This window comes from Arachis ipaensis, chromosome B06, assembly GCF_000816755.2.
Source record: "Arachis ipaensis cultivar K30076 chromosome B06, Araip1.1, whole genome shotgun sequence".
Classification (NCBI taxonomy): domain Eukaryota; kingdom Viridiplantae; phylum Streptophyta; class Magnoliopsida; order Fabales; family Fabaceae; genus Arachis; species Arachis ipaensis.
The window spans coordinates 6,863,058-6,878,604 of NC_029790.2; the positions used below are offsets into that span (position 1 = coordinate 6,863,058).

A 15,547-nucleotide genomic window follows, 5' to 3' on the forward strand; every position below is an offset into this window, starting at 1 on the left:
CGCATTTAGATTGTTTTCATATGTCATGTTCTCCTCAAGATTATAACCAAAAAAATACCTATGCTTTCAAGTATTTTAACATTAATTTTTAGACAACTTTTAGAACAAATTTTAACTAAATTTTAAAAAAAGATACATTTATTGTAATATAAAAATAAAAGTAACTATTGAAATTTTTTTTACTAATTAACTATTAAGATTATTTTTTTAGCCATACCAACTTAATATTTAACATATATCTAATCATGTGTTTCAAAAACTAATTAATTCAATTTAAAAAACTACAAAATCTTAAACAAATGTGAAAAGTGAAAAATATAATTGTCGTGATTAACAACTGATTTTATAAGTTTTTGATCATTAGTTTCGGATAAATTGAAGTGAAATAATCAACCAAACATAAAATACACATGAGGTATAAACGTATTGCCTTCATAAGGATATTTTATAAGATAAATTTTGAATTTGCTAATATAGGACAAAGAAAATTAAAATATCAATAATATCACACTATCACAAATCACAAAAAATGAGATATGATGCTATATATATTTAGATTAAAAATTCAATCTTGAACTGAGAGCAATATGAAGTGGGACATGAAAAATAAAGCCAAAATCTCTACACTCAATTTAGACATGAATAAACATTTCATGGATCAAACATTCTCCGCAAAGCCCTAGTAAAATTAAAAGAAAGTGCCGATATAAAGAGTTAAAACAAAAAGAATATACTATTTTGCCACTTAGGCTACATTAACTAATTTGGCCAACATGTATCTAAGAAATCCATCTAAAAGACAAAGTAAACAAAAGATCAGTTACGAATTGTTGAATATAGAGATATAGAGATACAAAATAAAACTCTCAGAGAGACAATTTCTATATTAAAAAATTTGCTTCCAATGTCGGTTATCAAATTCAAAACGTGCTTATTATACAAATGCACTCTAGTTACTAACAACACAAGGAAAAAAAGAGTCAAAAAGGCACAAAGGTAAATGTAGCTCTCAATTCGATTGGGTGCAAAAATTCTGAAAAAGAAAAATGTGAATAATTCAAGTACAATTCTAACATGGTAGAATAATACTAAAAAGGGATAAACTACTTACTAATCTTATTTCAAAAAAAAAGAAACAGAAAAAGAACAAAATAAAGAATAATAACAAAACACATCACGACTTTTCAAAATACAAATTAATAAAGTCAATAGCTGAAATTTCTTATAGCCGACTCCTCCTAGTGGGACAAGACTTTTTTGTTGTTGTTGTATTTCTTATAGAAATAAAATAATTTTACAAAGAAAAAAAATGTATTGGATTGATTTTTATAGAATTTTTTACTTTTTACCATAGAACCTTTTTAAATTTAAATGCATAAAACTATCATTTAAGAGTTTCAAAAATAAGAGATCAGTTCCAGTGTGAAGCAAATGGTGAAAGAAAATAGCAATACTATTTATTTTAGTTAAATATCCAAGAAGAAATCGGGCATCAATAAAAAAAAAATTAAAAGCTAATTTAGAATCATAAATAAAAATAAAATAACTAACAACACCATAATAAAAATCAACAACAGCAAAAACTCACGAGATTTTGTTTATCAATTAATAAATTAAAATTTCCAGATAGATGCATGATTCTTAAATTTAAAACTTGTTCCTACCTAAACAGAAACAAATTTTGGGAAAAACTAAAAACTGAAAAATAATGACACTCACCTCAACCTCCATTATTAGGCGTTATTTTTTTATTTGAAAGAATAATATGTTTTCATTTTTAAAATGTATGTTCTCCTCTAAGTTAAGGGACAAAGAGAATTGGTAAACTAACCATTGCCAAAACACTAACAAACTTTGTAAACTTACAGCACCAAGAAAGCAGAAAAAACTGAGACAGCTGTAATTAAACCAAGGAGATCTGAATCTATTTAAAAACACATCCAAGTGGATAAAGTGCAGAAAAACTACAATAATATCTTAATAAAATTATCTAAGAGCAAACTACAAAAAATAAATTGTACCACAAATTACAAAAAATAAATAACAAAATCTAAATAATCCAAGTTCAATTCAAGTGGTGTATAATAATACAAATAAGGATAAGCTTCTCACTAATTTTATTTCAAAAAAGAGAAAAAGAGAATATGTATTTCTAAAATAAATAACCAAGAAGATAAAAATAATAAAAATGAGAGAAACAGAAGAAGAACAAATTAAAGAATAGTTACAGAACGCGTGACGACTTTTCAAAATACAAATTAAAGAAACCAGCACTTGAAATTGCACAGTATAAATTTAGAGAGATTATTTGTTATAGAAATTAAAGAAACTTAGAGAGAGAAAGTGCATTGGATTGAATTTTATACAATTTTTCTCTTTTTATCATAGAAGCTTAGAAATTAAATGCATAAAAATGTATCATTTAAGAGTTAGAAAAATAAGAGTTCCAGTATGAAGCAAATGGTGAAAAAAAAAAGGCAGAACACCAACGCGAATTATTTATTTAGTTAAATACCCAAGAAGAAATAGGGCATCAATAATTCAAAGATTAAAAGCTAATCTAGCATCATAAATGAAAATAAAATAAATAATGCCACAATGCCAAAAATTCAATCAAAGCAAACTCTCACAAAATTTCGTTTATCAAATAATAAAATAAAACTCTCAGAGACACAAAATTCATGTATTAAAAAATTTGATTCCAGTGTCAGTTATCACATTCACAACAGCAGTGCTTATTATCCAAATGAAGTCTAGTTACTAACAAGTAACAACACAATGAAAAAAAAAGAGTCAAAAAGGCACATGCTCTCAATTCGTTTGGGTGCAAAAATTTCTGAAAGAGAAAAATGTGAATAATTTAAGTACAATTCTAGCACCGTAGAATAATACTAATATTATTTCAGAAAACAGAGAAACAAAATATGTATTCATAAAATAAATACTAAAGAAGATAAAAACCAAAAAATCAGAGAAACAGAAAAAGAACAAAATAAAGAATAGTAACAAAACAAATGAAGATTTTTCAAAATATAAATTAACGAAGCCAGCAGCTGAAATTTCACCCTATAATTTTCGATAGAATATTTCTTACAGAAATTAAATAATCTTACAGAAAAAAAATGTAGGATTGATTTTTATAACATTTTCCACTTTTTACCACAGAACCTTTTTAAAATTAAATGCATAAAACTGTATCATTTAAGAGTTTGAAAAATAAGAGTTCAGAGCTCCAGTGCAAAGTAAATGATGAAAAAAAATAGCAATACTAAATATTTATTTAATTAAATACCCAAGAAGAAATAGGGCATCAATAATTCAAAGATTAAAAGCTAATCTAGCATCATAAATGAAAATAAAATAAATAATGCCACAATGCCAAAAATTCAATCAAAGCAAACTCTCACAAAATTTCGTTTATCAAATAATAAAATAAAACTCTCAGAGACACAAAATTCATGTATTAAAAAATTTGATTCCAGTGTCAGTTATCACATTCACAACAGCAGTGCTTATTATCCAAATGAAGTCTAGTTACTAACAAGTAACAACACAATGAAAAAAAAAGAGTCAAAAAGGCACATGCTCTCAATTCGTTTGGGTGCAAAAATTTCTGAAAGAGAAAAATGTGAATAATTTAAGTACAATTCTAGCACCGTAGAATAATACTAATATTATTTCAGAAAACAGAGAAACAAAATATGTATTCATAAAATAAATACTAAAGAAGATAAAAACCAAAAAATCAGAGAAACAGAAAAAGAACAAAATAAAGAATAGTAACAAAACAAATGAAGATTTTTCAAAATATAAATTAACGAAGCCAGCAGCTGAAATTTCACCCTATAATTTTCGATAGAATATTTCTTACAGAAATTAAATAATCTTACAGAAAAAAAATGTAGGATTGATTTTTATAACATTTTCCACTTTTTACCACAGAACCTTTTTAAAATTAAATGCATAAAACTGTATCATTTAAGAGTTTGAAAAATAAGAGTTCAGAGCTCCAGTGCAAAGTAAATGATGAAAAAAAATAGCAATACTATTTATTTATTTAGTTAAATACCCAAGAAGAAATAGGGCATCAAAAAAAATAAAAGCTAATGTAAAATCATAAATGAAAATAAAATAACTAATAACACCATGCCAAAAATCAATAACAGCAAATTTTACGAGATTTTGTTTATCAATTAATAAAATAAAATTCTCAGATAGACGCATGATTCCTAAATTTAAAACTTGTTCCCACCTAAGCATAATCAAATTTTGGGAAAAACTAAAAACTGGGAAATAATGACACACACCTCAACCTCCATCAATGCCTTGATGTTTTCCATCTACCAACTAATATTCGAAAAACAAACCAAAAATAAAAAAAAAATCATAATAATAACGAAAGAAAGAATAAAAAAGCAAGTGATATGAAAGAAGTAGATGAAAAGGCAAAGATGAGATCCTTGATGGTTACAGATTCAATAGAGAAAAAGTGCATCGGATTGAATCTTATAGAAATTTTCACCTAAAACCACAGAAGCTTTTTTAAAATTAAATGACTAATATATCATTTAAGAGTTAGAAAAATAATAGTTCCAGTATGAAGCAAATGGTGAAAAAAAAAAGGCAGAACACCAACGCGAATTATTTATTTAGTTAAATACCCAAGAAGAAATAGGGCATCAATAATTCAAAGATGAAAAGCTAATTTAGCATCATAAATAAAAGTAAAATAAAAAACACCACCATGCCAAAAATTCAATCAAAGCAAACTGTCACAAGATTTTATTTATCAAATAATAAAATAAAAATCAAAGAGACGCAGAAGTCCAAAATTAGAAATTTGCTCCCACCTACGCAGAATCAACTTTTGGGAAAAATAAAAAACTGAGAAATAATAAAACTCACCTCAACCTCCAGCAATGCATTAACGTTTTTCACCTACCAATTAACATACAAAAATACAAACCAAAGAAAAAAAGTTTATAATGATAATAACGAATGAAATAATAAAAGATTACGTCATTGTTTATGAAAAAAAATTATTAAGCAACTGAAATTCAAGGTCGTTATTTTTTTATTTGAAAGAATAATATGTTTTCATTTTTATTATGTATGTTCTCCTCTAAGTTAAGGGACAAAGAGAATTGGTAAACTAACAATTGCCAAAACACTAACAAACTTTGTAAACTAACAACACCAAGAAAGTAGAAAGAACTGAGACAGCTGTGATTAAACCAAGGGGAACTGAATCTATTTATAAACACATCCAAGTGGATAAAGTGCAGAAAAGCTACAATAATATCTTAATAAAGTTATCTTAGAGCAAAAAAATCTAGATATGCCAAAAGATCATGTTTATTTTTTATTTTTCTTTTTTTTTTGGTCCCTAAAATGAGAACACTAAAAAAATGGCATTTAGTAAATGCACAAACATGCCAAGGATTAGTCAATTACTGTGGCAAAAGACGACCCGAACTTGTTAATTGGCATTTAGTATTAATAATGACGAATAAAATAATAAAAAAGTAAATGATATGAAAGGAGAAGATGAAAAGGCAAAGAAGAGATATTTGGTGGTTACAGATTCAATAGAAAGAAAGTGCATTGCATTGATCTTTATAGAATTTTTCACTTTTTACTACAGAAGTTTTTTAAAAATAAATGCATAAAAATGAATCATTTAAGAGTTAAAAAAAATAAAAGTTAAGAGTTCCAGTGCGAACCAAATGGCGGGAAAAAAAAGGTAGAACAACAACGCTAATTATTTATTTAGTTAAATACCCAAGAAGAAATCGGGCATCAATAATTCAAAGATCAAAATCTAATTTAGCATCATCAATCAAATCAAGATAGGTAACACCACCATGCCAAAAATCAATCAAAGCAAACTCTCACGAAATTTTGTTTACTTTGAGCTATATTTTCAGTGAGCAAAAATAATACTCCAAAAAAGAGGATATAAAACTACAATCTGAATTGCTTAGTTGTTAATTAGTTCAAAATTTTCAGCACTTTCTCACAAACAAATAGTCTGATTAACAGACAATCACCAAAAGAAAAAAGAAAAGAAAACCCACAATCATTTGAAACAAAAAACAAAGAAACACTAGAATACATGATCATGATATATAAACTCCATATTCTAACAGATCACAATTAACAAATATGAACAACTTTCAATAGTAATAGTAATAAACGGGAAAAAAGGATAAAAGGTTATCTGAACAATTGAAGGCATACTTAGGGAATGATTCAGTAAAAAAAGAAATATCTTGAATAGGATCAACCATAAAATTCATTATATCAAATTGACTCACATTTTTGGGGGACTCAACTGAACAAAGGGGAAGATGAGCAATCATCTCGTGCTAAGCACATTCATCCTTCTTGGTCAACTGAACAACCCCGTCAAACACCAGCACTTTGTGCCGCGGACTGCAAACAAACAAAGCTTACGTAATTGCTTGTGAAAAAAAAATTAAAAGAACAATTTGAGAGGAAGATGCTGAACCTCAAAAACCAAGGCTTCTTGGTACTATGACTGATCCTTGAAGAGGAGCTCCTCAACTTTGATGGAATGAGTTTCTCCAGAAAATAGGCACCAAACCCATCAGCAGTATTCATTTGCAAAAAAGATGAAGAAGCACCCTTGACAAAGTGATTTTGATGTGTTCATAATAATAAAAAAATAACAGTTAGAAGAATAAGAGTTAGACAAAATTTATTTTAAAAATCCATTTATAACATGCATGGGGTAGTTATTTCTAAAGTGTGATAATTGCAAGAAGAACTAAGGTAGCTAGTCCAATGCACACGTACATATACTATATATAAAAAGAGCTAATTCATTGCTTTGCAACACTAAAACAACACTGGAAATATATAAACGTGCCTTAGCCAAAGGAAATCAACAGAAAAAATACAAATATCAATATTGAAATACAAATATCTTGCTTTTAAAAAACTACATATACCAATATACAATTCCAAACCCACCCTAAAGATCCTATCAAATCATGGCACTTGCTAAAAACACAAATATTTTCTTTTTTCTTCCTGCACTTCCCAAATCTTACACTTAATTTGATAGATTTGAAATAAGGGTAAGAAATACTAACAGTGATTAGAGTAATAATAAAAAGATTATCAATTTAAAATATTAAAATATACATTATCTCGAATAACAAATAAGTATTTTAAAACCACAAAAAAGAACAAATTAAACATAATTTATAAAGAAAAAGCAAGAAAAAAAATTATTTAACTTAACTTTCTTGCAAACTTTCTGACTCCAGTAGAACTATGTTGCAATCTCATATCAGAATCTAGCATGGATTCTCAATTGATCTTTTAAACACCTTCATATACCAACAGATCGCAGTATAAATAACAGTAAATTAACATTTATTTGAAACATAATCTAATAAATCCTAGAAAACATGATGATAACCTTCACCTTCAGGGCTTCTATCGCCAGCCATCGGGCTTCGACTGGACCAGCTCTTGATTCCGCTCGGCATATACCGGCGTTTTGAGTAATCGAAGAAACCCTTTCTTCCTCTTCATAGATGTTGTAGGTGTCACTGCAGCTGCGCGGCCACTACAAGAAAAAGCAATATTTGTACAAAAAAAATTGTTACAAAAAATCGAAATTTTGAAACAAAAGAATTTTGTAACAAAAAAAGAGGGTCGTTGCAGTATGTCCCGTTACAAAAAGGGAATTGTTACAATTCAAAGTAATATTTTGTAACAAATTTTTTTAATACAAAAACCAAAATTTGCTACGAAAGTGGTAACACTTTTTTACCTTTAAAATATTTTTCGTAACAATTTAGATTTGTGTGTCATAATATTTTGTTACAAAATACTACTTACTTTTGTAACATTTTTTATTCTTAGTTACAAAAATAAAAAGTTGATTTTAAAATATTTAATTAAATAATTGATATATCAATTAATTTTCTAATCCCACTAACTCAACATTTATATGATATATAATAATATAGATAATTAAAATATCTTACATGTCATTTATATTCTTTTACAATAAAATAATTTCTACAAATTCAACTAAACATAACTTTTTTCTAACATAAAATTGTATCATATCAAATTTATAATTCTTGACTCTTCTAGCATATTTCAGTCAATATAAAGTCTAGCATGTTGGCATTAATTTTGTACCCCTGCAAATATAAACAATGAAAACCAAAATTAAAAAATAACACATAACACTATCTTCATTCGAATAAAAATTTAGAACTTAGAAGTTAAAATTAATTAATTCCTTAAGAATATATTCTCAGAGTTCAAAACTAGCCAATCAAAAATGCAAATTATCAAGAATTAACAATTCAATATATAAACTTGGGCTAACTAATCACAACTTAGTGAACAATTTTATTAAATTTACTATAAGTATCAATTGTCAAACAATCATTACAAAACATAATTTTCACCAAAATCTTCATAACAAATATACTTGACTTTTTTTAATGCTTTTACACTCATAAAGTTCCATAATAAGTTTTATGTCAAAACACAAAATAAGAACATAGAGAAGCACCTGAACAGAGTTTCTGTTATTGCAGAAGCAATAGTGATGCAGAGAAAGTTTGGAAATAGAGAATGACGGCTATAAAAAATAAAGCAAGGTTTATAGCAATCAATAATTGGCAATGCATTCATAAAGAATGGCGGCGGCAGAAAATCAAGCAAGGTTCAAAGCAATTAGCAATTAGCAATGCATTCATGAAAGATAACACAAGGCAATTAGCTGTCACAAGAAAGATAACACATTCTTTTCTTGATAATTAAGACTTCTTAAAAAACTGTGAACTAATCTGTCATATAGATTAAAAATACTGTTTTTCCATAACATGAGCTAAACCTCATATCTAACAAGAAAATTAGTGCAACCATAACATTACACTTAACAATATCAAATTTGATAATCATTTCTTGAATCAAAGATAGGTGGAAGTTTAGAACTCACATTCATGTCATAAAATCAGAACAAATAAGCTATTGTCACCCCTGGTGCTCTCCCAAGTCCAGCAGTACAATGCACATAAACTCTTCCTTTTCCCTTTGAGATTGCCCATTCCAATGATGAGACTGCTTTAGGTAGAATATTTCGCAAGGAGTTTGGATCAAAGTCTATTGCCTAATAAAATAGATTTATAAAATATATCAAGCTATGAATTATAATCCAGTCTCAGAAAAGCAAGCAAAGCATTTAACAAACTCACAACCCTTTCAGAAAAGCAAGCAAAGCATTTATCATGACTTTCTACTTCTTTCGGATCCACATAACGGTAATCACCATGTTTGCTGCTTCCGCATGAATCTTGCCGTCCACTACCACGATCCTAGATGACATCACTTGAACGATCTTGTCATCCATTACCAATCGCTTCATCTTTCAACAACTGTTTATCTTTTAACCTTATGTGGCAAAACCATCCAGAAATTTGCTTCTCAGTCAACCCTAACTCCTCAGCAAGATCTTGTTTCATTTCCTCCGTGGGATATTTGTGCTCTGGAAACAAAGGTAAAAAGCAATTCCTCAAAAATCACTAAATTAGTCAATAGAAAGATGCATTAACATTCACAGACAATTAAAAACAAACAAAATTAAAGGAACTCGTACCGTTATAAAATTTCTCCAAGGCCATAATCTGGGAAGGTATTTTGAGTCTTCTTTTATTTTTTTTTCTCTCTGTAGAAGCTTTATTTTCATCTGATTGCAATTCTTCTGATTCTAAACCCCAACATAAAAGAAAGACGTTCAATATATGCAATGAATGGGGGAAAATTACACTACTCAACTTAATCCACATCCACTAGATACCACCATTGATATTATTTCAAACATAGATAGAATTTGAACTACAATTTCACATATTGGAAAACCAAATGCAACAGCTTATTTTCTTGCTCCTAATTACCTAATCTACTCCCTATTTTTTCAATGGTTTCTAACATTAACTCAGCTGAAAAAAGAAAGGGGGCCAAGTTTTCTAATCTCATAGGAGGCCTTTCACAAAGAACCAACAAGGGTTTGTGCTAATCAACATCTCAGTACAAATAGAAGAAGAAAAAACAACAATAACAACCAACATAGAAAGTAGATCCAGCCTTGTACACAAGTTTATGGTCATTGAGAAAAGCAAACAAAACATATAACAAATTAATGGCTTAAGAAAAATGTGAAACATTAAAACAAGAACAAAAAAAAAACTAAGACATGGAAATTGAACATTTTTGTACCCCTCTCTCCCTCCACGAGCTCGCACCGATGACATCGAAGACGAGTAATTTTAAAATTTTTGTTAGTATAACCTCTGCAGTGCTGAATCCACGTCGAGTCAGGCCCACTAAATTTAGACCCCGAAGCTCCGCTCTTTCTCCGGCTACCATTGTGTACTTTGGAACATCTTGCGAAACCTGCATTTATATAAGAACATGACATTGTAGTTCCACACCTGAGTAATGTTAAATCACTTGGCATGGTAACAGTATTTGCTTTAACAAGTTATACAAGGAAAATTCAATATCAATAACACATTAGACCCAGTTTAATCAACTTTCTATTAATCATCCCGATGACCAATAATGCTCTATTGAATTCCAAAATCAAGAACAACCAGATTCCTCATACAATACTTACTAATCACAGCCTTCATAAACATTTTTTCTAATTGGCTTAAGTGTTGTATACTATCCTTACATGATATCATAACAATCATATCTTTTTTGTTACAAACAGAAAAATTCAAAACAAAGAGATTCAAAGTAAGACGTACCACATAACCACCACCAAGAAAAGAGAAAGAGCCAAGATGGCAGAATTGATGAACAACAGTCGCTCCTGCAGAGTGAACATAGCCCTACATATGAAAAACATTAATTATTTTCCAACTATAGAATACAAGTTCATTAGAGGAAGCACTAGCAATTATAGCATACAACAAAGACGTATGGACCTAGCAGAAGCTTGCGACTCTCCTTAAACATGCTGGGTTGCAGAAAAATTTTGTTTCTTCCTTAACATAGCACCTAGTGATTAAAGCAATAAATTTAGCAATATACTCAACCATTAAAAAAAAATGTTCATCATCAGATTGCACAAGCAGCGGCAGATTCAAAGGAGAAAATGGAACCAGAAGAGGCAAGAAGAACGAGTAGACGCGGATGGAAATAAATAAATAGCATGCATGTTCATCAACAATACATGGGTAGTTCATCAAATCACAATTCACAATTGCATATAAACCAGATAAAAAACCCCCAAATTAAAAACCCTAAAATTGGAACCCTAACCACCCAAATTTCAGAACCATACAGAAATCTATAGATACCTTCTCAATGATGTGGGCGCAGAGAGACGAGCTGAGCGCTGAGAGGATGAGCTGAGGGCAGATACGACGATGGTGAGGGCGCAGCTAACGATCAATGCAGGAGGGCGCAGCTGACGATCAATGCAGGAAGCTGACGGTGAGTGGGGAAGTCGTGAGTGGTGAGTGCTGAGTGGGGAAGGAGCGACGTGAGTGGCGACGGTGAGTGGGGAAGGTGAGTGGCGAAGGTGAGAGGCGAGGGCACGAAGGGTTTCTCTGATGGTGAATCGAAGGTGAGGGCGCGATCTGATCAGTGTGCTTTGTGGGGAAAGGGTAAAAAAATTCCCTAAGTGTGCTTTGAAGAGCTGTGTCAATGGCTCAATGCCTCCCTTGAAAGCTTAGCTTTCTGAATGTCACTGTCTTGCTTGTACCCTTCATTTCCAACAACAAATCCATGTCCTGATTTTATATCAGTACACCATAACCAACATAAAAATAAAAATAAGAGTAAAAGACATATCGGTCCCTGACCTTTTTAAAATTGGACATTTTTGTCTCTTAAGATTTGAAAATACTTTTAAGTCCCTCACCTTGTAAAATCTGGGACAATTGAACCCCTCCGTCGATTTGGGTTGAAAAACGTCACCAGAGAAGGCTGTGTGGCTGGGGGGAGTGTGACCTGTCCGTTTAAGTTGCTGAGCTGGAGGGGGTACTAAAAATCGAAGGACAGATCGATCCCTGAGCCACAAAACGACGTCGTCCCCTTCCCTGAGCCCTATTTGATCGAAAACCTTTGAGGAAGACATGGGTGTTGATGCTGCGATCGTCCATGATGAGTGAAGGGAGCTCTGCATGCACAAGACCTGGAGGGGGATCTTCATGGGCTGTGCCAGGAGGATGTGAGCGAGTTGGGATTGCGCCCAAGTGCTACTGTGGCGTCTACGCCATTATGTACAAGTCAAGAACGACCAGTAACCCTAATAGAGTGTTTCTTGGGTGTCCACTGTTCAAGGTAAGTGAGCAATTTTTACAGTAGTTGGATTATAGTGTGCTGGGTGTTAATGGGTGATTCACTGAAATTTTGTTCCAGGCTAAAGAACCGTATTGCCGGTACTTTATCTGGCTGGATGAACATTTGAAAAAAATTAGGGCCGTCGAGTTTGAAGCCTTGGGTGCGGTGGATGAAGCTGATAGAGTAGCCATTGAAGAACAGCTGCTTCGAAATAAGGATATTGAGAAAAAAGTAGAAGAGTTGGAGAGGAAGCTGTTGTCTATGGAAAGCCAAAAAAAATTGAGTTTGTGGCATATAATTGTGATTGGTGTAGTAGTTGTTGTTGTTGTTGTATGTATGTTTAGGGTGTAAAAATGATTGATGTTCATGGAATTGGTTGTAATGGTTGATGTAAAAATGGTTGATGTACATGGAATTGATGTAAAAATGATTGATGTACATGGAATTTGTTGTGGTTGCTGTATGTATGTTTTTTTGGAATTTCTTGTTGCTGCATGCATATAATTTAAAACATTTCCGATACTTTATCTGGCTGGATGAACATTTGAAAAAAATTAGGGCCGTCGAGTTTGAAGCCTTGGGTGCGGTGGATGAAGCTGATAGAGTAGCCATTGAAGAACAGCTGCTCCGAAATAAGGATATTGAGAAAAAAGTAGAAGAGTTGGAGAGGAAGCTGTTGTCTATGGAAAGCCAAAAAAATTGAGTTTGTGGCATATAATTGTGATTGGTTTAGTAGTTGTTGTTGTTGCTATATGTATGTTTAGGGTGTAAAAATGATTGATGTTCATGGAATTGGTTGTAATGGTTGATGTAAAAATGGTTGATGTACATGGAATTGATGTAAAAATGATTGATGTACATGGAATTTGTTGTGGTTGCTGTATGTATGTTTTTTTGGAATTTCTTGTTGCTGCATGCATATAATTTAAAACATTTAGACATTATTCAAGGCATTAAACAAGATAGTAATTCTGGATAGATTTAAAGCAAAACGTTAGAATGACATTGTATCTGATTTAATCCAAAACATAGCTAAACAGCACGAGTTAACTCCAAAATATCATAATTTCTGGTTGGCATGTAAACAAGTTTGCCAAGATTACTTTGCTAATAAGCATTGTCTAATGTCATGCTAATAACTAGCCAAAAACAAAACACAGAAATCATGCTGCTTTGTTCACTTCTTCTGAGATTTGAGAATTCTCTTTGTGGCACTGGTAGCTGCTTTCATGGTCTCCTTCGAGGGTCCCCTGCTGGTTGGAGTTTTTTTTGTGTGTGGTGTTGGATTTGTTGGTGGATTTGCACTTGTTGGTGGTCGAACAATTGGTTGCTTGGGTCTGAAAGTATGTGCAGCAGCATTGGAGTCTGGTTGGTCCATTCTTGGCACCTGGGATGGAGGTCTGAATGGAGTCTGTGCTGGAGCTGAAGGTTGGGCCATAAATGGTGCAGGAACTGGTGCAGACCCAGCTGCCTCCCCAGCACGAGGTTCACCCAATGTTTCACCCTGTGATTGATTTTGATCCTATGTAAGAAAGACACAACAATGTAACCAAATGGAGTAATTAGTGCTTAAGCAGTATCAATTATGTATTACTGACTAATAATAAGAAGCATAAAATGGAGGGGCTGATTAGTGCTTAACCAACTGAGGTCTAAAGCATTTTCGGGTGCCGGCTTACCTCTGGTGGAGGGGCTGATTGTGAAAGGGGAAGCAGCACCAGAGTTTGTGAGTTGTCAACTGTCTTCAGCACCAGTTTTTTTGGGCTTGTGATGAGGAACACTTCCTTTGGGCTTGGCTGTAGGCCTGGTTCTTTTGGGCCTCGCACTAGGCCCAGCTCCTTTGGGCTTGGCAGCTGGCATGGTACCTTTGCCACTAGGCACAGCTGCAGTCTTTCTCCCAGCACCTCTCTTGTTCCCACTTGACTCTGCAGTCTTTTTTGGCATCACTTTCTCTTTTTCTTTCACAGTGCTTCTTTTCTTCATAAGATCATTCTCCTCATCACAACTACAGGAGTCATCATCAGAACCAGTTTCAGTGCCATTCGGAGGAGGTTCATACAACTCGTCCTCCCCACTACCATTCCCATCCCCTGCTGTCGATGGTGATGACTGAAGCTCCCGCATGATACTGTCCACATCAACTGCATCATCAAATTCTTCCGGGCCCTAATAGGCCGTTTGATAGGTGGCGGGGCAGGCCTCAACTGCTCAGTTGTGGTCCAGAATTCTTCACTAGGAACGGGCTTGATGCAATGTGCATACGTCTTGTGAATGGACTCCATACACAACCATGGATGCACGTAATCCTCAACCTGGTCATGCCTCTTTCTGATAGCAGCAATAGCATGTATGCATGGCATGCCTGCATAAGCAGCAAAAGTTACATGTAAACCAGCATAATTTTACATACGAGGAAAACATATTAGTTACTGTCGATGGTGATGACTGAAGCTCCCGCATGATACTGTCCACATCAACTGCATCATCAAATTCTTCCGGCCCCTGTTCTGCAGCAGCTTCTTCTTCCACAATCTGTGGCTCATCAACAGGGTGATCGAAGTAAATATAGAACTCGTTGATATTTGAATTCTTCAACTTGTTCTCTCGCATTTCATTGATTCCAGCATCCCCCCTCAGTATGTGCAGTCCAGACTCAAGATCATTACTGGTTGGGTCATACCAATAGACTGCCCTGTATGTTGCATACCCCAGACCCTTGAATAGTGTAACCAAATCCCCAAAATTCACAAAGTCCAAATCCATCTCTGGAAATTTCTCAACCTTCCCACCAATATACTCAAGAGTGCCACCGGGTCCTCTATCAAAATGACCTCCATGGTGAAAAACAGGTACAGCATATATATCAACCATCTGCATTATGCACAGATATAGCAATCACACATTAAACCCTAGATCAAGTGCCTGAGAATTTGAAATCAGTTAAATCCCTATAGAATTTTTTCCAGTCTTTTCCCCGAAACAGAGCAAGCGATCATCACTAACCCCAACCCCATGCATTATATTCTACCAAATACTTAAATAAGAACGAACAGTGTGATTCGACTAATACCCTTACCTCTGTAGCAGAAGGCACCTTCTTGCAAGACGAAGCCTGTCAAATCCTTCACCACCCGCAACGTCCACTGAGCACACAACACCTTCTCAACGAGTTGAAGACGTTCTTTTTTTTTGGAGG

General features: G+C 32.7%; 2 protein-coding genes across 19 annotated transcripts; both read right to left on the reverse strand.

The window, feature by feature from the left end:
* LOC107645585 (segmentation polarity homeobox protein engrailed) lies at positions 521 to 11,788 on the reverse strand. 18 transcript variants are annotated; one of them, XR_001621527.2, is made up of 12 exons: positions 11,364 to 11,785; positions 10,809 to 10,892; positions 10,273 to 10,449; positions 9,653 to 9,763; positions 9,255 to 9,541; positions 8,996 to 9,166; positions 7,457 to 7,600; positions 6,512 to 7,358; positions 6,318 to 6,435; positions 4,906 to 4,938; positions 4,308 to 4,347; positions 852 to 1,033 (listed from the first exon to the last, which is right to left on the reverse strand). XR_001621527.2 is itself a non-coding variant. In XM_016349634.2 (8 exons), the coding sequence occupies exons 2-6, from the start codon at positions 11,017 to 11,019 to the stop codon at positions 9,399 to 9,401; spliced, it is 546 nt and encodes a 181-aa protein (XP_016205120.1). In that variant the 5' UTR covers positions 11,020 to 11,061; positions 11,364 to 11,788; the 3' UTR covers positions 8,042 to 8,186; positions 8,996 to 9,166; positions 9,255 to 9,398. The 18 variants fall into 18 exon arrangements, 1 of the variants encoding a protein (XP_016205120.1); XR_002348250.1 differs by having other exon boundaries at positions 4,308 to 4,522; XR_002348249.1 differs by lacking the exon at positions 4,308 to 4,347 and adding an exon at positions 10,989 to 11,061 and having other exon boundaries at positions 10,809 to 10,873.
* LOC107646339 lies at positions 14,086 to 15,326 on the reverse strand. Its single transcript, XM_016350529.2, has 2 exons — positions 14,790 to 15,326; positions 14,086 to 14,453 (listed from the first exon to the last, which is right to left on the reverse strand). The coding sequence occupies exons 1-2, from the start codon at positions 15,226 to 15,228 to the stop codon at positions 14,086 to 14,088; spliced, it is 807 nt and encodes a 268-aa protein (XP_016206015.2). The 5' UTR covers positions 15,229 to 15,326.